This window comes from Alligator mississippiensis, chromosome 3 (assembly GCF_030867095.1).
Source record: "Alligator mississippiensis isolate rAllMis1 chromosome 3, rAllMis1, whole genome shotgun sequence".
Classification (NCBI taxonomy): Eukaryota; Metazoa; Chordata; order Crocodylia; family Alligatoridae; genus Alligator; species Alligator mississippiensis.
The window spans coordinates 20,340,220-20,365,270 of record NC_081826.1 but is presented as its reverse complement, the minus strand read 5'-3'; the positions used below and the strand labels follow the sequence as shown (position 1 = coordinate 20,365,270).

General features: G+C 42.8%; 1 protein-coding gene across 2 annotated transcripts in view; it reads left to right on the top strand.

Annotated features, from left to right (window-relative positions):
- FAM91A1 (family with sequence similarity 91 member A1) overlaps positions 1–14,951 on the top strand; it is a 54,286-nt gene extending 39,335 nt beyond the window's left edge. Inside the window, exons 19-24 of one of the 2 annotated variants that reach the window (XM_006274411.4) lie at positions 2,910–2,982; positions 6,240–6,389; positions 6,802–6,909; positions 7,358–7,481; positions 8,044–8,113; positions 11,382–14,951. In XM_006274411.4, coding sequence (XP_006274473.1) covers positions 2,910–2,982; positions 6,240–6,389; positions 6,802–6,909; positions 7,358–7,481; positions 8,044–8,113; positions 11,382–11,570 — 714 coding nt within the window. In that variant the 3' untranslated portion in view covers positions 11,571–14,951. The remainder of the gene's footprint in view (positions 1–2,909; positions 2,983–6,239; positions 6,390–6,801; positions 6,910–7,357; positions 7,482–8,043; positions 8,114–11,381) is intronic. The other variant, XM_019495763.2, reaches the window with a different exon arrangement.
- Positions 14,952–25,051: the final 10,100 nt, after the last annotated feature.

The following is a 25,051-nucleotide window of genomic DNA, read 5'->3' as shown; positions in this document are numbered from 1 at the left end:
TCTGTCCTATGTGCAGGACTTTGCACTTGTCCTTGTTGAACCTCATGAGATTTATTTCGGTCCAGTCCTCCAATTTATCGAGGTTTCTCTGAATCCTAGCCCTACCGTACAGCATATCCACTACTTCCCCCGGCTTGGTGTCATCCGTGAAATTGCCCAGGGTGCACTTCATCCCAACTTCCAGGTCATTGAAAATATTGAACAGTGTCAGCCCCAGGACTGACCCCTGGGACACTCTACTTAATACCAGCTGCCAACTAGATATTGAGCCATTGATTACTACTCTTTGAGCCTGACAATCCAGCTAGCTTTCTGTCCACTTTACAGTTCATTCATCCAGCCTGTACTTCCTTAGCTTGGTTGTGAGAATGTTGTGGGAGACCATATGAAAAGCCTTGCTAAAGTCAAGTTGTCATATTCATTGCTTTTCCTGCATCCACAGAGCCAGTCATCTCATCATAGATAGTCCCTGACCTGTTCTTTCACCACAGTTGGCTACTCACCTCCCCAGACTGTGCTGCCACGTGCAGTAGTCTGGGAGCTGACCTTGCCTGTGAAGACTGAGGTGAAAAAGGCATTGAGTACTTCAGCCTTTTCTGCATCCTCTGTCACTAGATTGCCTCCCTCATTTTTCCTGATCTTCCTCCTGTTGCTGACATACCTGTAGACACCTTCTTGTTACCCTTCATGTCCCTTGCTAGCTGCAACTCCAGTTGTGTTTTGGCCTTCTTGATTTCATCCTGTATGCCTGAGCAGTACTCTTACAGTCCTCACTAGTTGCTTATCCAAGTTTCCACTTTTAAGCTTCCTTTTTGTGTTTTATCTTACTGAAGAGTTCCCTGCTAAGCCCAGTTGCATTTTGGCCACGCTTGCTAGTCTTCCTGCACATCGGGATTGTTTGTTCCTGCACTCTCAGTAAAGTTTCTTTAAAGTACAGCCAACTCTTCTGGACTCTTCTTCCCCTCAGACTGGCCTCCCAGGGGATCCTGCCCATAGTTCCTTGAATGAGTTGAAGTTGTCTTTTTCTGAAATCCAGGGTGCATACTGTGCTGCTCTACTTCCTTCCTTTTCCCCCGGGGTCCTGAACTCAGTCATCTTGTGGTTGCTGCTGCCCAAGTTGCCATCCAATACTACATTCCTCATCAGTTTTTTCTGTTTGTGAACAGCAGGTCAAGGAGAGCATGGCCCCTAGTTGGTCACTCCAGCACTTGCACTAGAAAGTTGTTCATAACACTCTCCAAAAACTTCCTGGATTTCTTGTGCACTGCTGTATTGCCCTCCCAGCAGATGTCAGGATGATTGAAGCCCTCCATGAGAACCAGGGCCTGTGATTGGGGAACCTTCCACCAGCTGTTTGAAGAAAGCCTCATACACCTCAGCCTTCTGGTCTCATGGTCTCTAGCAGATCCCCACCATGACATCACCCTTGTTGCTCTCCCCTCTGACCCTGACCCAGAGACTTTCAACAAGCCTATCTCCAGGCTCATAGTGGAGCTCTGAGCAATCATATGGCTTTTGCATAAAGCTCAACTCCTCTTCTCCCCTGCCTATCCTTCCTGAACAGTATATACCCATCCTTGACAGTGCGCCAGTCATATGAGCTATTCCACCAAGTCTCTGTTATTCCAATCACATCATAGTTCCTTGCCTGTGCAAGGACTTCCAATTTTTCCTGCTTGTATCCCATTTGTGTAGAGGCACCTGAGGTAACCAGCTGATTGCCCTACTTTCTGAGGAAGAATGAGAAGGCCTCTCCTGTTGTCCTCTCCTGCTTGTGCTTCTTCCCAGTCACCCACTTCCCCACTTACCTCAGGGCTTTGGTCTCCATCCCCTGGCAAACCTAGTTTAAAGCCCTCCTCACTGAGTTAGCAAGCCTGTCTGCAGAGATGCTCTTCCCTCTCTGTCAGGTGGATCATGTCTCTTCCTAGCAAACCTTCTTTCTGGAACAAAATTCTATGGTCAAAGCAGCCAAATCCTGGCAGTGACGCCATTAATCTGCAGGATGCATCTGCTTCTGCCTGGGCCCTTCCCTTTGACTGGAAGGGTTGAGGAAAATACCACCTGAGCCCCTGTCCCCTTCATTTGTGCACCCAGAGTCTTGTGCGCTTTTGATCTGCTCAGGGTGTCCCCTGGCAGTATCTTTGGTACCCACATGGTTGAGCAGCATGGGGTAATAGCATATGAAAAGTAGCTTTGTGATTGTCCTTCCTGTCTATAAAAAAACAAAACATAATAACAACCCCCCCCTCCCCCCCAACTTGTGAGAGAGTGGATTGTAGCTAAGAGAAACTGCTATTGCATATGATTTGGAAAGAATTCTTATTCTTCTTAAACCTCTGAAATAAAAGTTCTTTAGTGATACTACTGACATGTAGTTGATGTCAGTAATTTCAGAATCTTTTTTTTTCCATTAAACTACTGTGACACTAGGTGTGAACAAAGAAAATTGCATCTTGACTTGTTAAACCACTGAAGTGACCAAAAGAATTAGTAAGTCAAATAGCAAATGTTAATCATATTATGTAGCATTCATGCTGTGTATACAAACAGCTCTGACTAAATCTGCCTTAATGAAAAGAGAAGCAATTATTTGAGTACAGCTCTGGATGGTTGTCCCCATGCTAGTGATATTTGGAAATTAATTAGCAATGATAAATTTTTGTAGCTGGGCATATTAAAACTTAGAAATATAGTCCTCTTTTACCACAGTGTCATTTTTTTTCCTTTACAATAATAGTTGTTTAAAGCTTGTGGCTAGCAGAAATTTTTAATGTATGCATGTTCTTTTTGGTCTGCTTGTTTGTTACATAAACATTATTGAGCTCATTTTCTGTTTGTGCTTTAGAAAACAACAAACTGTGGCATTAACTATATAATTGTTTTTCCCCTTTAACATTTCTGGTATTTAGGGACATGGAATGCACGGGATGGGGGAAACAATGCATGTACCTTTTCCATTTGATGAAGTAGAGCAACAAGGAGGTAACTATCTTTTAATATGACTTTTGCCACAGGTGTTTGCAGTAATCCTGTTGAAACCCACTTGCTAATACAAGAGCCAACAAAGTTGCTCATTTGAACTTTTGAAGTGAAAGTCGCATACATCTCTTAAATGTTGCATTCAAAGGCTGTTTGCAAACTTCATCCCTATAAATGTCCCTCCAACTTCCAATGTGTTCGACTCCCTTTCTTTCCCTATGTAACAGGTTCCTATACCAGGGGTGGCTGTGGTGCCCCCAGTGACCATACATTTCTTGCCCTGCTGTCTCTGAGGTCCCCTCCCTTTTCCTGCCATGCCTTACTGTTAATAAATTTAGAAAGGGAGGCTGTCTGTGGGTCATAGTGAGCCTTGGTTTATTCCTGCCAGTGGGCCCTCCTGGTCTGTATGTGCTCCAGGGCATTCATCAGCTTATAGGTTGGTTGTGGCCTCTGACCTCCCCTACAGCTGTGCCCGTGCCTCACACTTGTTACTGTACCGTTTTGTTCCTTGTAGAGGCTTCAGTTCTCCTGGCTTCAGCTTCCCTTTCCTTTGGCTCCAAGCCTCCAATCCTGGTCCGTGGATTCAGGTCCGTTTCTCTGCTTCAGCCCTGTCAGTGAACAGCGTCTCTGGGCCTGTGGCCCTTGTGTCTTGCTTTGGGCCCCTGGCCCCAAAATTCACACTTCAAGGGCTGCTAAGCTCCTGGTCTCTGCTCTTCTGGGCTGATCTTATCCCTCCCATTTTATGGGTCCCTGACCCTGGTTCCTGCCCCTGCTGGCCACCTGTTTTGCCCTTCTCAGGCTGCAGGTCCCTGACCCCGGTTCACATCCTGCTCAGGCATTGGGCCCCAAGTACTGTCTCTGCTTCTCTCATGATTTGAACCCACCCCTGGCTGGGCCCAAAGCAGTCGTGTCCCTTGGACATGGCTGGGACCTCAACCTCCTCAGGAATCCAAAACACTAACCACCAGTTAAAATTCAAACCAAAACATATTTCGGGGATATATGTTGTAGCTGGGTCGGTCTAAGAAATAAAGACAAACAGAAGTCTTGGGCCAGATGCATGAATGACTTGTGCCCATGGCAGTGGTAAGCAGGGGAGCTCCTACAGACACCGCCAGTGCTGTTGGCAGCCGGTGGGGGGGCGAGCACTGACCAAAGGCTGGCAACCACGTGCAGCCACCGCCAGCCAGCAGGGATTGCAACCCTCCCACAGATGCTGCCAGCAGTGCCAGTGGTGGGGTGGCGAGCGGCAGTTGCTTGCAGGCACTGCTGGCAGTGTCAGCTGCACCTTTTTGTAGGGAGCGCATCGCCATGCTCAAGGAATGCGCGTGCACCTGCATGCATCCCCTACGCATTGCCCCTGGCCAGAGGCAATACCTCTTAGACCAACTAAATAGTAGCACAAAAAGTCTTTCTTTGCAAGCTTCCGGGTCCAAACCAAACCAAAACATAAGCACTCTGGCTCTAACAAAACTCCAAACTGTCTAGCAAGCTTCTGCCCTGCCCTGGGTCCTATCCCTCTTGCAGAAAGCATCCAGCTACCTTACTGGTATTATCAGGGCATTCTAGGAGTCAGCAGACCTTCCCACTGCAGCTTTCTATGAAGGGAACTCTTTATACAGCACTAGGATGGTCGTGCTGTCTGCCTGGACTCGGGAACGGGCATTATGAGTCTCGTAAGCCCAGACCCATCTGGTCATGCGACTGCAGGCACTCGCAGAAGTTTCCCGTCTGTGCCTGATGACCTACCTATTCTCCCTACTAGGACTTAGTTTATCTGTCTGCAGCCCACTGCTTCTTAGCTGCCTTCCTGCCTGCCCTTGGTGCATTTACTGTTCTACTTCCATTCCCTGGGTGAGTTCCTTTCCAGGGTTAGCCTCTACCTGTGACTTGCGGTCTGTCTGTGTGCTGGCAGCCAGTTTGTTTGCAGGTAGCTTATTTCCTAGCTGCCAGTCCTCCCTGATTCAGCTTAGCCTGCTATACTTTCCTTTTAAAGTAAGAGGAGCCTTCTGGCTCCCTGTTACAGGATGGAATTAACTTTTTATTATTGCCTAGCACTGTTTTTGGTACAGGCTTCTCCAAATTTCTCTTTATGCTTGGCACAAAGTTATAGAAACAATGTATAATTCTACTTTTGTGTAAAACCTCCTTCATTTCATCTTGTAAGTCTTGCCTTGCTGTTATGATTCTTACAGAGCACCAGCGGTAGAAAAATATTGGTATTTGGTAAGCTTAACTCTGCGTTAAACTAAGTTATTGTGACGGATACTCATGGGCATTTCTGCAATATAGAAAACACGTCAATGTAATGTTTTGATTCTGGATTACTTTCTAAAAGCTATTGCTATCTCTTTACATCTCCTTTCTCTGTATTCAAGGCTGGAGTAGTTTGGCTTCAATAAAGTGTAAACTAATTAACTATTTTGAAAATCCACTTAATGATTGATTGATTAGGATGCAAGTTTTTGAATACTGAAGGAGGGATCAAGGAAGGACCAATTAAGCTTCTATAGTTCCATGCTGAAATTTTTGTATGAGCCCTGAAATTTTATATCAGAATCTGTATTGTTTGGTAGTTAACGAAGTGGAGACCAGATTGAATCCCCTTATTTTTAGGTTCACCATGAGCTATTTCCCATATTCACCTGCTGTCCTCTTGGAGTTTTAGTAGAAAATTTTGATTCTCATGTGGAAAAAGCTTGAAGAGAGCCACAGGGTCCTTTCTCAACCCTTCCTGTCCTTTTACCATCTGCAGCTGGATGTGAAGAGCCAATAGGTTCTTCATTATTAGACTCAAATCCTGCCGTGCTTGAAGTTCTCATGTACCTCACGATGCCTGTTGCACCTACCTCTTAACTCGCTTACTGAGCAAGTTTGAGAATGGAGTTCAGTGAAAAGGATGGGTGTCACCGAGACACCGCATAGGAGCCTGCTGCCCTTTTCCTCTCCCACCTCAATAAGGGGAAGTATTTCTGTTAACCTTGTACTTCTGTTGCTCACTTCCCTGCTTTCCTCCTCTCTCTCCCCTCTTTTTCATTGGAGAACAGATTTATCTTGGTTCCTGTACCACACAACAGTATGCTAACTCCTCCAGCGCAGATACAGGCAGAAGGGAAATTTTACACATGCCCAAACAAACCTCCAAATTAGAAATTTACCCATCATTACCTATAGGTAGACTGCAGTAGAACCACACTTGCATCCATTTCTTATGATGGCAAAGGGCCAACTGGTGTATATACTTTTTCATTTTCCAATAGAATTTTCTCGTGTGAACATGGGTGTTCACAAGGCTTTGAAGATATTGAGTGACAAAGTAGATTTGCAGCATTTCTGTGGCTATGTTACCATGCTGAACCCTTCTAGTCAACACGCAAACAGAAAGCTGAGTGATGCTTCTGATGGAAGAGGTAAGTTATCTATGAAAACTACTAGTCTTTGCTTAAGACCTCATTTGAATTAATATGTCATCTTTTAAATAGAAAATGGTAAAAGCATATTGAATTTGAACATTCAAAGGAAGGATGAAATGCAAGCTTTTATTAAAGCATTAAAGGGTAGATGTGGTTGTAGTTTGAAAACAAAAAAAAATTCTCTTTAAATAGAATATTAAATTCTAGATTTTCTTTTTAATTCTCTCTTAAGCCCAAACCTAGTCCAAGTAATGCCATTGGACTATTTGTTTTATTAACTTAAGTTGATGTGGTGTACTGATAATAAACATAAAGTACCTCTGAAATGGAGTAAAACTTTGAATGATATTCTGAACATTAGGAAGCAACTAATGTTTGATAGAATATTAAGAAATATCTTTATGTTTAGGTGAGACTGAATTAGCATCAGGATCTGATGTAAATGGGAGCACAGAATCATTTGAAATGGTAATAGAGGAGAGCTCACTGGATTCTTCATCTAAGCAAAGTCTCGAAGGTAAAAAAATAACATCTTCCTGTATTTGTTTCATGGTGGAAAACTGGATTCTTACTGGACAGAAGCATCTAGTCTTTGTGCACGCTGTACTAGTGTGCTGGGCTGTGCTCTTTTAAACAAACAGGACACCTTTAAAGACCATCTGCACGTTGACAGAGCACAATAGGATAATAGAACATTTTAATGCACGTCTCTTAAAGAATCTCTTAGCATTGGTAGGATTTCTTCTTCAAATGTTCTACCTTTTCTTTTTGGAAAGAATGGGTAATGGAAACTGAACTGTTCAAAACAACAGCTGATTCTTGTTGTTTTTTCGTTTAATTTTTTTTTTTAATTTTGGGGAGATGGAAATCACCTCATGTATTATTTCTCCTTTATTTCCCCCCCCCCCCCCCCCCCCCCCCCATTTGATTGTTCTTTACAGTAGACTGTGCTATATCTCTTGTAGTACCCACAACAGAATTGGAATGGGTTCCCCTGGAATTGTGCTTTGGCATTCCGCTTTTTAGTTCAGAATTAAACCGGAAAGTCTGCCGAAAAATTGCCACTCATGGACTGTGTAGAAAAGAAAGGTGAGATTTCTTTTCCCACAGCTGTTGTATATGTAACCTTATCTGTGTTTTGCCAATATAAAACCTGACATTTTGAAGTTGTAAATGTAGTATAAGAGCAAAGATGAGCTGTCTGGCAGTTCTGATTTAAGCGTATGATAGGCTTTATGACCAGGATAAAAAATACTGGCTGTTAATGCATGCAGTTCAGTAACTTGTTTAGCTGCAGTTTGTATTGTAGTAACAAAACCGAAAGATTGCCAGAAAATATGGTATTCGTTTTACTGGAGTGAACAAATCCTAAAGTCTAGAGCAGATAGGGTTGGAGTTCAGTTAGCAACTTACCTTTTGATGCAGTGATAATAGTATTACACTAAGCTCTGTGTGATGGGTTTTTTGTTTTGCTTTTTGTTTTAGAGCTCTGCTTTGACAGGTGATGTTAGGATACTTTCAAGACGGTGACCTATGCTGCTTCAGCACTCTCATAAATTGTAGCAAAATGCTGAGAGTCTGTGTTTGAGTATATGTCCTTTTAATCTTACTTGCTATATTTATCCAGCTTTCACTTTGTTCATTTTGACAGCCTTCAGAAACTCTTACATTCCAGTAGAAAATTGTCTCTACAGGTCCTTAACTTTGTTCATTCATTCCAGGTAAGCGGAAGGAATCAAAATGTTTCTGGGTTTTTTTTTTCCCTTTTCCTGTGATCCTTTTTAAAGGCACTGTCAAATTAAAAAGTCAGTATTTTCTAAAATATTACTAGAAGAATATTTTTCTTGTCTGATCTCATTCAGTTTTGTTGTTGGGTTTTATTTCTTAGTGTAAAATGGGTTTTCCTGTTTGCGGGGGTCTTGAGAGAGAATATAGGTAGGAAAATGAGCTCAGAAAAATCCTAAATATTTGTAGGTGGATTCTGGACAGAAGTTGTTTTAGGTACTACTGATTTTTAAATATTAATTAGATTTCAAGTTCTGACTGGCTGGCTTAGAAGCATTTTGATAATTTTAAGTAAAACTTCAACACGTACATTTAGCAGTCAGAGTGGCAGATGAAAAGCTATTAAATACTATTTTTTTTAAAGTAAACACTGCAGTGACGGCTAGATCTGTGGTCACCATGGAGTAACCTCCATTATGCCTCAAAAATTCCGTAGTTGCTGCGTGAACACTTCTTGAATCCTTGGGGCTCTTTGTGCATATATGTATATCTACATATAAAAATAACTAAACATGATTCCTACATGTGTGTCCATGCTGCTTGTTCCATGTACCATATTTTTTTGCATATCGTACATCCCCAAATAAAACGTACATCTTGGCTTTTGGATGGTAGAATGTAGAGAAAAAAGACTTCCAGTGTCATGGATGGCCGATATGCAGTGTCCAGGAAATGTGGCGTCAGGACCACACTTGGACCACATTGTGGGTCACATTTGTCTCCTGCAGTGCTACACGTTCTGCTGTTTGTTTCCAGGGGGACTTCTCTGTCATCCAAGGTAGAACCCCAGATCCTTGCAAAGGGGTCTGTTGCTACTTACTGTTACTACTTTATTTACAGGAACATATATAAATTGCTCCTTACAGTAATGTGTTGTTTCCACGTCACATGCCTCAGGCTATTAGCAGCAGCTTACTTCTTGTTTTGGGCAAGAGATACAGTACTCGGCCAGTAGCCAGAGCTGCGAGGGAGTTAACACAGGACTCTGCTCCTTCCGTTTGTTGAGCAGACAGAAGTGGTAGCCGTCTTGGCAGCTGCATGACGTGTACAGCGTCTCCAGGTGTGCTGTTTTTCCAGCAAAGAAAATATCTTACCCCACTTAAAACACGCCCCAGTCTTGGGGTGCTGATTTTTGGGGCAAAGGTGCATGTTCTAGGAGAAAATACAGTAGTTCCACCTTTTTAAATAAGATTAGCAGTTGTCAGAGGGAGTGGTAATTTAACCAGATAAGGCTAAGCCTGCTGCTTTCGAGAAGAAACCACCTCACCTTAAGAATATCATGGAAGCCATATATCTGTCAACATGAAATCTGTTAAAGGTCCTCTCCCCTTACATGTCTTGTGTCCAGTTGTACTCTGACACCATGCAGCTGAGAAATAGCCTCTCTTTTCTCATTTGAGACCCTTTTAATGACTTGTTATTAGGAACCTATCCAGATCACTGTTGCTCAGAAATCATGAAATTGAGCAATCTCTGCAAAATCCAGGGTGGAGTGGTGGTGGGGGGTGCTTACTTAAAATAAAATGCTGGCTCCCCACACACAGCCTGATAAGCCCTCAAAAATGGCAGCTGGCCTCATGCTGTACCCACTAAGCAGGCTGTCTGCCTCCTCGAGTTGGGTAGACCTCTACTTATTATAGCACACCTACGGGGTCATATAGTCTCCATGTTTTGGCAAAAAACACTTTTGCATGTAATAGTTAAGATGCTGTTGTCAGCTTTGCCTAATGAGGCAACATCTGAAATTACTAAAGCAACTACTGCTCATAGTTGAAACCAAATTCCTCTTTGAACATCGAACAGTAATTTAATTCAGTGAATTAAATTCAGTCCAGTCACTAGTAGAATCAATGCAAGTAATTTTTGAAGCCCTTTGGAAGCCAGTAGCGCATATCAGAACATTGATATTGATGGGCTGACTTAATGGACCAATGGAAAAAGGAAGACTTGTGATTTACAGAGTGCTCAAATGTCGTCTTGGAGGCCTATTTGAATGTTATGGTTTCCTCTTGCTCTTAAAACCCTGTTTTAAACTTTTAGGAAGGGTTCATAATCAGAAAGGGTGAAATTTAGGACCAAGGTGAAGAATGGCAGTATAATAAATTCTTCAGAAAAATAAAGCGAGCATTCAAAATCCAGTAAGAACACGATCTCCATCACTTAGTATCTCATCTCACTGTACCGCATAACTGGAATTTGCTGCGTAACAGGTGCAGAAAGATCAAATTTGTTTTATGCAACACACTTATAAACCCTTTTCTTTTTGATATTTATAAGAGAGATGTAGGATGGGCCAGAGAAGAAAAAATGACTGCATTGTGCTTTAGAATTTTTTTAATGTACTTACCTATAGTTTGGTAGTAAAGAACTTGTTGATTCCTTTTGATATGGAAAAGATATGAGAAATGAAAAAGAGAATCAGAAATGATGCGCACAATTCTTGAAGCAGATCTTTGCATGTTTGAAGCTGAAGAACACTGCTTACGGAGGAATTCTAAGTATCCAAAACATGGGTCAATAAATGCATCCAACCTTGTGTTGCTGGTTGTATGACATAGGGCTGTCATCAGTGCTTGAGGCACAAAGGGTGCGAGGATCCCAACCCTGAGAAGTAGATAGATTTAAATAGTTAACATAGCTCAAAGTGCTCTGCATGATTGATTCTCTTCTAGAAAAGACCTTTTTGGGGTGGGTCATAGCCATTTTTACTGTAATGGGGTAAAAATTGCTCATTCTTGGTAGAAAGGAAGTTAGAGAAGTTTGGATCAGAGATTGGTTATCTTTTGTTGACTTCAGGTACAAGGTTATTCTTAAAGCAGTAGTCAGCCTGGGAAAACTTTCTAGAAATCTTCAAGAGCAGGTTAGATGGACACTTGTCTGAGATGATTCTGCCTTGAAATGGCTGGACTAGATGACCTCACGAGTTTTTTTGGATTCTCCAGAAGGCTCCTTTGGACCTGAAAGGGCTTGTACAAGTGTTCACAGAAAGAAGTGTGCAGAGGCATCAAGTGATGTTTGATGTTTTTGTTGGTGAATGTATTTATCTACAGAAGGTGAAATTCCCTTGGGTTAAAGTAATTTGCAGAATCTCCTGTGTGCTAATCTGTGGTTAATGTAAGCCCAATGGAACTCCATTTGTTAGTAAACCATGTTCTTTGTTCCTGTTTTACAGATGCCTTTTTTTTCTCTCCCCTGTGTCTCTAGGAAGGTATTTCAACATTGGATCTGCTCTCTGATGTTAATTCAAGTTTGCTTTCACACCCTTCTGCTGATATGTGCGTTCCTCTTCCTGCCAGGAATTTGATCTTCAAAGAAGGTGCATTATCTGAATGGAACGGACGATTGCCTTCCTCAATTTTTATTTCGGGCATACCTAAAGAACAGATGAAATAGCTTGGATTTGCCATGCGTTGTTCACTTAATGCCTTTTCTTTATCAATTACAATTAATTTATAGTGCCAACCACTAAAAGGTACAAGGCTGCTGCAGCATAACCCATATTACAGTAGTGTTGGTGTGGTGTGTTGCAGTATTGGGGAAACGCTTCCACCGTGTAGAACTTATTACTCATTACTGCATATCCTGCTGCAACAGAGAGCTTTTTAGCTGTCAGCACTGTATTTTTATCTTGAGACAATCTTTCTTTTATAATTCTAAACACACCCTTTCTAGGCTTTCTGAAATTGTTAAATTTCTAAACTCTCACCACAAAAATACTGCAATAGTTGTTTTATATGTTCATTACTCTGACATAAATCCTGTTTAGTTTTGTATTGTATTACTGAATACCTATTCTGTAAAAGGGAAGAGATTTGGCTCTTCCTCTGAAAGGCTCGGTGGTATTGTATATTAAAAATCCAGTATCATGATGGTGTTATGGGGCATTAAGAATTATGCCTGTTGTTTGTAAATTATTTAAATCGGTCTGATACTGAGGGTTTGGCAAAACAGTACAAGTAATTTTTGCTGTTTACTTTTTATGTAAAAATCTAATTCATCAAGGTTTGATGCCATGCTGATGACTTGAGGCAAACTTTGTTAAGGTCAGTTTCATCTTTGGCATAATTTCATGGTGAAATTTGAGTTACACCAGGGATTAATTTGGTTACCTCTGGCAAAATCCTTTACCTATATAATGATGTGTTTGCTGTGCCCATTCTTTACTAGAATGTTTTTACAGAAAAGCAGGATCTTTGTTCCTTGAACATTTTGGCCTCCTTACCTGACGGTTGCTAGGGTGTATTTGTGACATTGTAACTAATTGGTTTGTGGCATCAGTGCTTTCCACAGCAAATTTGAGTGGCAGGTGGTGAAGATGAGTAAACAGGAGTAGACTAAAAGAACAGAGCTGTTGGGAATTGTGGGTATAGCCAGCAAGGGGGAAAAATGCAATTAGAGAGACCTGCAGGCAGATGTTTTTTTTTTCCCCAAAACTGAACTGTCAGCTGTTTGTTTTGAAAAATGTTAATGTTTTTAATTGAAATGGTCCACTTAATCACTGTAAATGTATCAAAGTTTTATTCCTAGAAAGGGGCAGGAATTTGTACAGCATCACTTTATTTTTGGTTTTTCTATGAGCTCTGTGAGATGGCTTCTGCCAAATTTCATTCAATTTAGTACGCTAGGAAAATAAGGTATATAAAATGATAAGGCTTCAAAGATTAGCATCTGAATTTTTCTGCTGACCTCTTTGTTCTTTATTGGGGCTATTTATTTAAATATTCTGTCTTGAAAATGAATACAACCCTTGCAATGTGGTAGTCTAGGTCATATTGGCACAGATAATACTAGAAACTGTTCATGATAAAAGTTAATTTTGTATCCTGTTCTGTGCGGGGATAAGAAAATATTTGTATATTTTTCAATAGGAGAAGATGCTTCGTGATATAAGACATTTGAGTTAGAACTGTGAAAATGCCAGTCGTCTTTGGTTTCACATCCCATTAACATACATTCCTCTGAGTGTAAATATAGTGTCCATTGTCTGCTGAGAAACTGGACTTTGGTATGATCAATGCTGCTCTCCTTATATTTGCCTTTTTCCATTTTACCAGCAGCAGCTGAGCTTTTCTGTTCTGCCCATATTATAGAGCTTGGCCTAATGTGTTGGTTACTTGCACAACAATAAAAGGTTAACCTTGTATCGGGAGTGGATAAATCTTTTTGTTTTAAAAATCATACTGGTTGCCTTATTTCCTTCAAAGGAAATGTTAAAGAGGAAGGATAAATGCTGCATATTCCTACCAGATATTAGTGGAGGGAGAGAAATAGCATAGAATGCAGACAAGTTAATATCTGTCATGGAGAGTTTTAATTCTGATGACCAGCAGAGTGACGATCTCCATTGGAGGTGGCGGCTTTTTGTTTCAGTACTGTAGGCATTATTTAAAATGCTGCAGTGAGCTTTAGAAGATTAATTAGCTATGTATTTTGTATTAATTGTCTCCACTACATTGTATATAAGATTGTACATGATGTTAACTCTTACAAAAGTTAGTCATCTGGGAGTTCTAAAGTTTAATGCAAGGCTTTTTTTTTCTTTAATGCTTTTTATCCTTCACTGTAATTGGTTAAAGTTTTTATAAGTGAATGTGTAAAAAGAGAATTGGCTCCTAAACAAAAGTAGCTTGGTCTTCAAAACAGTTGGCTACTGTTATCAGGAACTTTTGCAGGTTTTGAAAATCAAGTCTGACCATGAACTATCCTTATTAGGTGCCTAAACACAAATTTAGGAGCCTAACTTTATACTTACGGACTTGAAAAGTTTTACTTAATGGGGGGCACTTTTACACGTGCTCGGAAGGTGGGGGGGGACTGGCAGCACTTTTAATTAGAGCAGTTCTGAGAGCCGCTCTAACTAAAGCGCCACCATGTCTCCTGTATCAGCGTTCCCACGCTTAAAAATGCTGGTGGGGCGCTTGAACTGAAACTCGTTCGAGCTTTAGTTCAGGCACCCCTGCTGACGTTTTTAAAGTCCGGGGACACTGATACACGAGATGGAGGAGGCTGCTGGAGTGCAGCAATTGCTACGTTCCAGCAGACTTGATGAATTGAGTCTGCTCCGACGTGCTGGAATTCTAGCATGTCGGAGCAGCCTCCACACTCATGTATAGGCACCTTAGGTGACTACCAAAGAGAGACTAAAAAAAATCCTAAACTTGATTGCAAACCTAATACTTGGTATGGTCCAGGGGCTTTATTCAAAGTATGTAATTTTTTTCTTTCAGACATAGTATAAACAAAAAGAAAGACTTCCATTCAGACCAAAAGAATCTTATTTTGTATAGCATTATGAATAAAGTCCATGTAATGCAAGATTCTTTCCTCTTCTAAGGATTCTATTAATTATGGAAAAATCATTTGGTAACATTTTAAAGGTATTTTTAGGTATCTGACGTTCATAAAAATATATCTTAAAACCAGCATGCTCTGGAGTGACCTAAGCAGTATTTTAGCTGGACTTCTCTTGAGAGTAATTGGAACCAACTAAAAAGCTTTTATTGTAGCTGTTACTGTTATCCAGCAGTTCATATTTTCTCTCAGCCTGTGTTCTCAGATCTTTTTATTTTCTTGTTCAGTGCATTTCTAATGGTTTGTATTTTGAAAGTTTTAAAGTTTAAAAATGCAACTGTAACTGAAATACAGTTGGGGATTTTTGTCTTCTAGTATGACATTGTTAATAGTATACTTTGAAATGTACAAAATCTTGTGTTCAATTAAATTATTGGCACATGTAACATAAATGTTTACAAATAAACTGTGTTGTAGATCAAACCATTGTGTAAAATGCTTTTCCCTTTTCAAATGTTTATTATGGACATGGAAATGAATTATGACACCAATTGAATGTATCACCCTAAATTATAATTTCCTCCTAAAGTCTCTGTTCTCCATAGATGCCAGGGAAAGTAGTACTGGAGCTCAAGAAGCAGCCCCCTACAGTTCTTTCAAGTGTCAGAGGAAGGCTGAGGCCAAACTTTGGCCCAATATTCCCCATAAATGTTTTCCACAAGATGTCAACTTGGCAAACACCAGTGAACTGCAGAATTAGGGCTTAGATGTACTGTATTTACTTGAATCTAAGAGGAACCTGAATTTAAGACTGCCACCAATGGTTAGATTCTGTACATAGACAAAATTATGCATTTGTTATAATTTTCCTTGTATAGAATCTAATTACTGGGGAGTTGTCTTTTTAATTAATCCCTCCCACTGCTTCAGGGAAGCAGGCAGTGGCAGGGAGGTCAAGCAAACTGCCCCCTGCCACCTCTGCCTGTCCCTGCCTGCTTGCCTCCTCTTCCAACTCTGTTTCCTCTCCTGCCCCTTCCCATAACATCTGCTTCCTTTCCTCCCTCCTTCCCCCCTCAGCCTCTGTTCCCTGCCCCTTACACTTGCTTTGCTCCAGCAGGCTCTGTCCCCTTTTTAGTCTGGAGCACTAAACATGGCCCCAGCCCAACCCTGTAGCAGCAGTGCAGGCTGGGCCGTATGCTGTGGTGGCTGAGCTCGGTGTCCCAGGCTGCGATGTGCACAGTCTGCTGGTGTGGAGCAAGGCAAAGGTGGGGAAGGGAGAGGGGCAGGCATGGGAGCAGAGGCTATGTGGGGGAGGGGAGGAAGCTGTGGGATAGGGGTGGGGGATGGCAAGGTGCAGAGGTAGCACAGGTGGGGTGGTAGGCAGCAGCCGCAGCTACACCCCCAACCCTGGGTAGGGGCTGGAGCCTGAGCCACAGCAGCTGCCTGCTCCCCCTCCTCGCCTTCATTGCATGTGATTCTAAGACAAGGAGCTCCCCCTACGTTAAGTGGGCGGGGTGGGGGAGAAGACCTAGTCTTACAATCAAGTAAATACAGTATATTGTAGTACTCCCAGGGGGAGGCCTCACCAGTGCCGAACAGAGAGGAAGAATTGCTTCCCTTGATTTGCAAAAGATACCCCTTTTAATACAACTGAATATGCCACTGCCCTTTTTAGCAGCGAGAGTATACTGGCACATTCAGTTTATGGTCCACTGTGACTGCCAAGTTTCATAGATTGTAAGGGGCTGGAAGGGACCTTGCAGATCATCGGGTCCAGCCCCCCTGTTCTAGACAGGAAGACCAACTGAGGTCAAGTAACCCCAGTGAGATGACTGTGCAATCTCCTCTTGAAAACCTCCAGGGTAGGTGACTGCATCACCTCTGTAGGGAGTTTATTTCACAGTCTGGTCACCCTGACTGTGAAGGATTTTTTCCTGGTATTAAGCCTAAAACAGCCTTCCAGGAGTTTATATTCATTGGTCCTGGTCTTCCCCAGGGGTGCCCTAGTGAACAGTTGTTCACCGAGCTCCTGATGCACTCCTGATATAGCGGTAAGCTGCTATCAAGTCCCCTCTCAACCTTCTCATCTTTAGGCTTAGTTTTTCCCTGTCAGTCCTTTTGCAGTCCATTTGTGCATACAATTTTTCCATCCCAAGTGCAGGACTTGATAGCTGCTCTTGTTGAATCTTTCCTGGTTGGTTGTGGACCATTTCTCCAGTCTACCCAGGTCTTTCTGGAAACTAGTCCTGCTCTTCGGTGTGTCCAACAACTCCACCCAACTTGGTGTCATCAGCAAACTTGCTACATATGCACTAGATCCCATCATCTGAATCATTAATGAAGACGTTAAACAATACCACTATGAGGACAAGCTCTTGAGGAACCACAGTTAGATGTTGAGGCATTGAGGACTACTAGCAAAATAGAATGATTCATCCAGTTATGTATCCACTTTACAGTACTTTCATCTAATCTGTATTTCCTTGGCTTGGTAATAAGGCTGTCTCAGGAGACGGTGTTAAAAGCCTTGCTGAAGTCCAGGTGTACCACATTCACTGCTCTCCCCTCATCCACAGAGCCTGCCATTTATTGTAGAAGGAAATCAGATTGTTCAGGCATGACTTGCTCATAGTAAAGCCATGCTGACTGATCCTGATCACCTTGTTCTCTAGATGCTTCACAGTGGATTCCTTGAGGATTTACTCCATGATCTTTCCAGATTAAATAATTTAGAATATCATCATGAGCAGTAGCTCTTCCCTCTTCTCCACCCTCTCCCCTTGCTCCCAGCCTTCCCCAACAGGTCTTTAAAAGTGATGCCTGTGTATTTGTGTCCTCAGCAAAGTAAAGCCTTCTTCCCAATAGAATCACTCAGGGTCTCTTTCAGTGTTTATGGCAGGCCATTACCTCCTGCTTCCTATTTCTGATGCTCTGAACTCATTTAATTCTGGGGTGAACTGTTAAATGCATTTACATAGCAGCTACAGAGAGAAAATGAGATGCTTTCTCAAACATTTTCAAAGCTATTAAGTCTTTAGCAGAGGAGAATGCCCAGCTTGTCCTTAAACTAAAATCAATGGGTGATTAGAATAAAGTAATCTCCATGGCCAGGGATCTGAATGAATTTACCAAAGCCAATATAACTGCATGGACAATGCGTGAATTTGATGTCGTGCATATACTTCAGCAAGGTGCAGAAGAGGAAAGAATACAACAATGCTTCATGGTAAATATGAGGCTTGATCACTCTTTTTGCCCCCTCTCTTCTACACTGCTGCTTAACACCACTTTTATGCAGTCTCTGGTACACTTTATTTTAGGGCATGATACTTTGTGTGCCTAAGGCGCCTGTGGAAGTTTATGTAATTGTACCTCTGCAAATACTTTTAAATATGCATACAGACTCTTTCTACTGTTCTTAAAGGAAGCACGAACAGTTTCTGCTCACTATTTGGAGGCAGGAGAGTCGTGTTCAAAATTACATTCTAGCTTAAATGAAAAAAAACAACAACAAAAACCCTTTTGTCCATTTTCAAGTAAAGAACCACCAACGCACGTGAGAGCTTTGGTACTGATGCCTTTGGGGATTTTAAACTAGACTTTTGCAGGCATGCAGGCCCAATGTTGTCAGTTCTTTGAAAACCTATTTAAAATGTGGCTGGGTTAAAGATTTAAGCATGTAGTTTCTGTGTGCATGTTAGCTTTACTGCAAAATGTGCTGACATCTGGTGTTGTCTTAGTACTGCTTATCCATGCATGTCCAGTTGAAAGGAAACACTCATTTAATATACACACTTGCAATATTCTCTTTACCAACGATACAGGGACTTTTAGATGAAAAGATAGTTTCTGCATTTATAGCATCTTTTGTTATAAGATGTCAAAAAGGTGAGTTAGTGCTATGCAACTGGGGATACTGAGGGGATGTTAGAAACTATAGTTAAAATAAGGACATCAGGTTAGTAATTTGATATCGGTGATCAAACGAGTGTTGCTGCAGCAGACCCACATCACTTTATATGCTACTGCTGAACTTCCCTGCATCTCCTGTCACTTTGTTTTTAGACAACATTGTTCTAACTCTCCAGTTGATTTCCCCCTGTTTTAGTATTTCCATATTCTGTAAAAACCAGTGACTGAAGCCAATGGGTGGTTTGATTCAGCCAGAATAAGCCTGACTGAACTTCCCCAGCTGCAGCAATGGCACAGGGAAGTTTTATACTAGGACTGCTGTTCTGTAGGGTTTGTCACTTCACTGTCATGCCTGTTTTAATCTTTGAGTAGCACAGGCTCTTTTTTTTCCTGTAGAGATCCTAAGCGTATCATGACTGAATTGCAGATAAAAAATGCAGTTATCTTGGGCAAAATTATCCATTAACTGACATCCAAATAAAGCATGTATTTGTGGAATGTATAATTTACCAGTCATAAAACGAGCTGAATAATGAAACACAATCTTGTCATATGCTTGATATAACCTTCATCAAACATATTCCACTAGAAACATTAGATCAGCCAGATTGTGTTCTCAATGCCTCCATCACTGCCATATGAAGTAGGATAATGAGCCCAATTACAGCAGTGACAAGGTTACTGCTGATGGCAGTGAAGCCAGGGGAATGACTAGGACCGATGGAGGTTAGGATGGCAGGGTTTAGGTGAGGGTGAAAAGCAGGGCAGTGGTGATGAATGTCAGAGCTGTCAGTGGCTCCATTACCAAACTGCTGCGGTGACTGAGACGCCTATGAGAGCAGCAGACCTAGAAATGAGAGCATGAGTGAAGTCCAGGTTGACAGTGATTAAAAGCTGATGATAATAGATCAGGGTGGCAAGAAAGAAGCCTAAGGGGGCATGACCAAGAAGTCAGTGATGGCTTCAGAGCTCTGAACAATGGAAATAAAGGAGTTCAGGCTAGTGACACATAACTGCAGTGGAATAGAGGATGGAGGCAATGGTATAAGTGGCGACTGAGTCCAGGATGGAGAAGCTGAAGGAGGTGATGAAGCTAACCATGGTGTTGATGGCACAGGACAGGTGAGAGGGAAATGTGATGGCAGCTTAAAATGTGTACCTGCTGGCTGGCATCACTCCACCTGACCTCAGAAGAGCAGTGGCCAGCAGGATAGAACAAGTGAGAGAAACTGATGCGAGCCACCCTTTGTACAACCATCCTGCAGCACACACGTGTATGAAGTCACACAGGCGCTTCCTTACTAGCATGCAGCCTCTTGATGCCACACCCAAGGAGACATCAGTACAGATGTAGAACAAGAGGCTAAAGAAAATACCTGAAAACAAAAAGGTGGAAATTTCGGTGGCCAAGTCCTTACTACCAGGGGCTGACAAACCACGGCAAAGGTGGTGATGTCTCAACCACCTCCGCATAGGAGTCAGATGCTCCAAGGAAGTAATGAAGAAGTGGGGCTATGCCACTTGTTCAACCACTTGTGACCATGATACAGAGCCTCAGACTGTGCAATACCTGCTGCACTGCCTGCTGCTTGAAGGTATGTGTACGATGAAACATCTCACAAAGTATGATAAATGAGCACAAGCATGTGTAACCAAATGGTCAAATGTGGTGTAGAGACACGGGAAGAAGCAGCAGCTGATGAAAATTGATAGAGGTCAAGTCCAAAGGTGATAATGCAGCCCCAAGCACCCCAGAGTTGATTAAGGAACTGCTGTGGGCAGAGTTGCCCTGGATAGTGGGAAAATAGCAATAAGCAGGGCAATAATTATGTGAATGGAAACACAAGATGGAAGTGATGAGGAAGCTGGAAGAACAGATGATGGCAGTGATGCAAGGAGGCATTGAAGAAGGGATGGAAGTTACCAGTAGCGACAGGAGCCCAGAGCCAGCTAGTGATAGGCATGACTGGACATTGTGGCATGATCAGATGATTATGGCATAACTCTAGACCAGTGGGGCCAACCTTGTTTGCAGACATGCCACAGGTGAAGCCCTGACCCATCCCTGAGGTCAGCTGCTTTTATTCCCTTCCCTTCCCTGTTTTGTTATTGTGTTTTCTGCTCTGTCCTGTGCTCCTTACCCAATCTGATCCACTTTCTGCTTCCTCTTTGATCTCACATGTGCCACAAACAGCTGCCTGTGCTACTTGTAGCCCATATGCCGTGGCTTGGCCACCCCTGCCCTCACCCATAGGTTGGTAATGATGGTAGTGATCAAGGATTTGGAGTCAGCAATAGTGGGCAGGGCAGAAGCTGAGAGTCAAAAACAGTGGGTGAGGAGGGTGAGCCAGCAAGTAGGTGCTCTGATGAGGTCAGTGACGGTGGTGCTCATGGTAATGAGGGCAGCTGTGGAGATGAGGATGAAAGAGAAAGGTTGGCAAATATGTGGATGAATGTGGGGACGCTGGAGATGGTGATGAGGATGGCACCCGAGCCCAGCAGGGCAATGACAAGGGTGATGGTAAAGAGGGTGCAGTGTGAGAGCAGAGACAGTGAGATGCATGTGGAAGGGAGATGGCAACCTAGAGCAGAAAGGGGGAAGAAATTGAATTCACTTCATCCATCTTTGTGGTGGGGAAGAAGCAATAGGTGGATTTGTGCTTGAGGGAATGAGGGAGCAGGGGTTTTAATTGGGTTTAAAATGGACTTTCTTTCTCAGAGCAACAGGACGAATGTCAGTATGCCATTGCAGCTTTTCTCTCTCATGTTGGCTGAGCCTGTGCTCTTTGAGCTGGGTCTGGACAAGGGGAGTCTGGGCTCAGGGTAGAGGATGCAGCCTGGCTGGATTCCCTTTCCCACTCAGGACATAGGTGTACCTCCTATAGCTGTTTGTCTTCTCCAAATTGCAGTGTCTCTACCTCCAAAACTGGCTTTGCCCTGCAGCAGGTTTTTTAAGGTTTCAGAGCTGGGGGAAGGGGACAGCTGCTCAGTCCTGGTACTCCCTGTTGAGTAAATGGGGACCTTTCTGCCCCTTTCTCTCCTCTCCCCCTGCCCCACACACACTGCTATAGACTGCTCATGTCTCCTTTTTTCATAGGATGCAATGGCTCCTCCCCACAGACCACAGCATGAGCCCTATCCTCAGTCTGATTTCCCAAGAGTAGTAGGATTCACTCATTCCTCCCCTCTACAGCAGCTCTATGGCTCCCCTCCCCACCACTGCACCATGCTGTGGGCTCTCCTAGTGCCGTGGGCTCTGGCACCCCACTCCCTGGGGCAGGAGCAGGAAGCAAAAGGGAAGGAGGTGCGGGCATCCTAGAGACCCTAGGTACATCAGCAGCCAGAAGAATGGGGGAGGGGGGGCATATGTTAACCCCTTGTGGGCTTTGTGCAACCCCTAGGCCACCAGCTGGACTGCTCTGAACTATTTGCATCTCAGCTTCTTCCTCATGTGCGTCTGAAGTATAAAGCTGCAGTTCTGGTAGCATGCACTGAAGGCATTTCAGGACTGTTAGCAATGTCCTTTCAAAAATACTTTTTACTATTATAATCAATTTTGTTCTGATGTTTTACTAACCTTGAACTTTCCCCATGAAAATACACTAGGGAGATTTCTTTCCAAGTTGGGGTTAGCTTTCTTCTGTTGGGGAAAAGAAGTTACTAGGTCTCCTGTTCTAGTTGATGCCCTAAACCCTGTCTCATCTGCATCATGCTTATGGTTTATCTGTTCATTCACAGTGTGATATTTCAATACAGGATACTTGGTAGCTAACCCCTTATTATGGCCAGGATGTCTCCATGGGACACCTGCTATTGCAGTCAGTTGCAATCTCAGCTTTGTTTAATTGTGTATGTACTTCTCCAATACTTTCTAGCAGGCAGAGGAGGTTATGGTTGATCTGTCACTGCTTCTTGCCATGCTGTTTCTATCAGAATACTGCCAGAGATGAAATTGCTGGTGCTGGTACTCTTCAGCTGCCAATTTGATCCTCACTGGGATTAGCCAGTTGTATGTACCTGATAGAGAGCAGAATGTGGTTGGGAATCTACTTTTTAAATTCAGCAACTCTTGCCAATATCCATCTCTGGCCTCAAGTACCAAGGGGATTTTCATTTTTGGCAAGTCTGTAATATTTCCTCAGTTGTGGGCAGCATGCTTTTTTTTTTTGGTGATTTATATTCCTATACAAAAATGCATACAGCTACCTCTGCTGCTTCTCCAACCTGTAGGCCCTGTGACCCTTGCAATGATGCCTTTTATTTTTCCATTCACTGTATTGCTCCTATATTTAACTTTTTCCTCCTGCAGGGACTACTTTGCTAGGCAGGTGTTCTGCTGACTGAATCTTTTGATCTCTTTCTGGGTGTAATGTGCCTGAAAAACAACTGGGTCCTTCCAAAACATCATGGTAAATAGCTTTGCTGCAGGAATGACACCATATGTTGCCTTTTCTGGGTATGTCTTTTGTTTTGTTAATTTGTCTACACTATTAAATCACTTGTCCCAGGTTTAGGTTAATGAATGCATTTGTTTTAGTTGGAAGCAGTAGGTTCTGTGCTGTCTGTACTTGAAATTTCAGTCTATCTGCTTTTTCCTTGGTATCTTGTTTGTAATTTACATCGCCCCCATAATATTATGCTAATGCCATCATATCATTTTTAATTTGGCTTTGGTTGGTTGCAACTCTGTTTTCTTGCCTTGGATAAAGCTGAGAGAGCCATTGTAGCCTAATGTATTTGCCGAAGCCGTCTATTTGCAGTTCAATTTCCTGTTTGTTTGTGTTGCTACTTTGTCTTTGCATTTGCTGGTAGCCTGAGCTTTACAAGTAATTTATTTTTTGCTGTTTTATGCTTCGTTAATGCTGTACACATGCAAAAGTCTATATTCTCTGAGTTGCTGTTTGCTTTTGTGATATGGTGCTTTTTTTCCCTTGTCTGAAAGCTTTGGGGCTCAGACAGTAAAGAAGTCCTTCCTTATGTCTAGCCTGAAATGGTCATGAAGGAGCTTGTGACCGTTTGACCTTGCCATCCCTTGGGGTGCTCTGGTGAACAGACATTCCCCCAGATCCTGATGAGCACCCCTGATAAACTTATAGGCAGCCACCAGATCACCCCTGAGCCTGTGCTTTTCCAGGCTGAAGAGTCCCATGGCTCTCAGCCCGTCATCATAAGGTCTGTTTTCCTGACCCCTGATCATGCATGTGGCTCTCCTCTGCACCCTCTCAAGCTTCTCCACATCCTTTTTAAATTGTGGAGCCCAAAACTGGATGCAGTACTCCAGCTGTGGCCTCACCAGGGCTGAGTACAATGGGAAACCGATGTCCTGGGATTTGCTTGAGAAGCATCTATGGATGCAAGCCAGCGTTTTGCTCGCTTTACTAGCCGCAGCATTGCATTGAAGGCTCATGTTCATCTTATGGTCAATCATGACCCCCAAGTCCTTTTCGTCCAGAGTGCTAGCCAGCGTAGCACTGCCGATCCTACAAGCATGCTGTGGGTTTTTATTCCCAAGGTGGAGAACCTTGCATTTTTCGGTGTTAAACACCATAAGGTTCTTGTCCTCCCATTTCCTGAGCCTGTCAAGGTCAGTCTGGATTGCCCTCCTGTCCTCAGTTGTGGACACTTTACCGCAAAGTTTGGTGTTGTCGGTGAACTTGGCCAGTCCACTTCTGATACCAATGTCTATATCGTTAATGAAGATGTTGAATAGTGTTGGCCCAAGGACAGAGCCTTGAGGGCTCTGGGTTTTTTTTATGCATTCCCTGTGCCACCTGGTGAATATTTTCTGTCTGTTCCATGTATGCTGTACATTCAGGCATTAGCTTTGCTGTGTCTAGTGTTCTTAGCTGAGTTGGTGTGGGGTTCCACAGCTTTCTCATTCAGACTCTGGTGCCTTTTGTGTCTCTTACTAATCTATCTCAAATTACTTCGTCTTCTAAGATGCCTGGGTGTCTAAATTGTTTTAGTTGCATAAGTTGGATATTTTGATCATTTCAACAATGTTCAGATCTGTTGTCTTGCCAGATCTTTTGGAAAGATACTTTTTGCAGATGAGGTGAGTTTGCTGTGATGGTCCAGGAGAGACACAAGAGGCAAGAATTCTTGTGCATGATACCGTTTATTAGACCAACTGTATGGTTGGCATGGACATAGACAAGCCTTTGGGTATCACAGTATCCTCCTGTGTGATGCCCAAAAGCAGTTGGACCAACTCTTGGCTTTTACAGATGACACTTTCTGGGGTTCAAAATATTTTAGAAGCATGTCTTGGAAGTTAGATGGGTGCTGCTCTGCTTCAAAGGGGTATTAAGCTAGCAGCATGCCTGGTCTTATTTTGTCCTCATTATCCAGCCCATTGCGATTTTATACTTTTTCCATTGTGCCCTAACGAATGTCCAGTTGTTAAATGCACCTCATTGCTGAGGCAGTCAAGTGATTGTTATGGTAGCTGTGCTCTGCACAGGTCTATGGTATGAGGCTTGGCTAGAGGGACACTTGCTCAGGGACTCTGGGGCTTTGGCTGGAGCTACAGCTCTGAGCTGCTCATTGGCTGGGCGGCAGCATCAGGATTTATATGGCACCTGCTTTGCCAGTGGAAATTTGGGCACCCCACAGGGCTAGGCAAGAGTTGAGTGGTAGCTTTGAAATGTTAGGCCATTCATAGACATTAC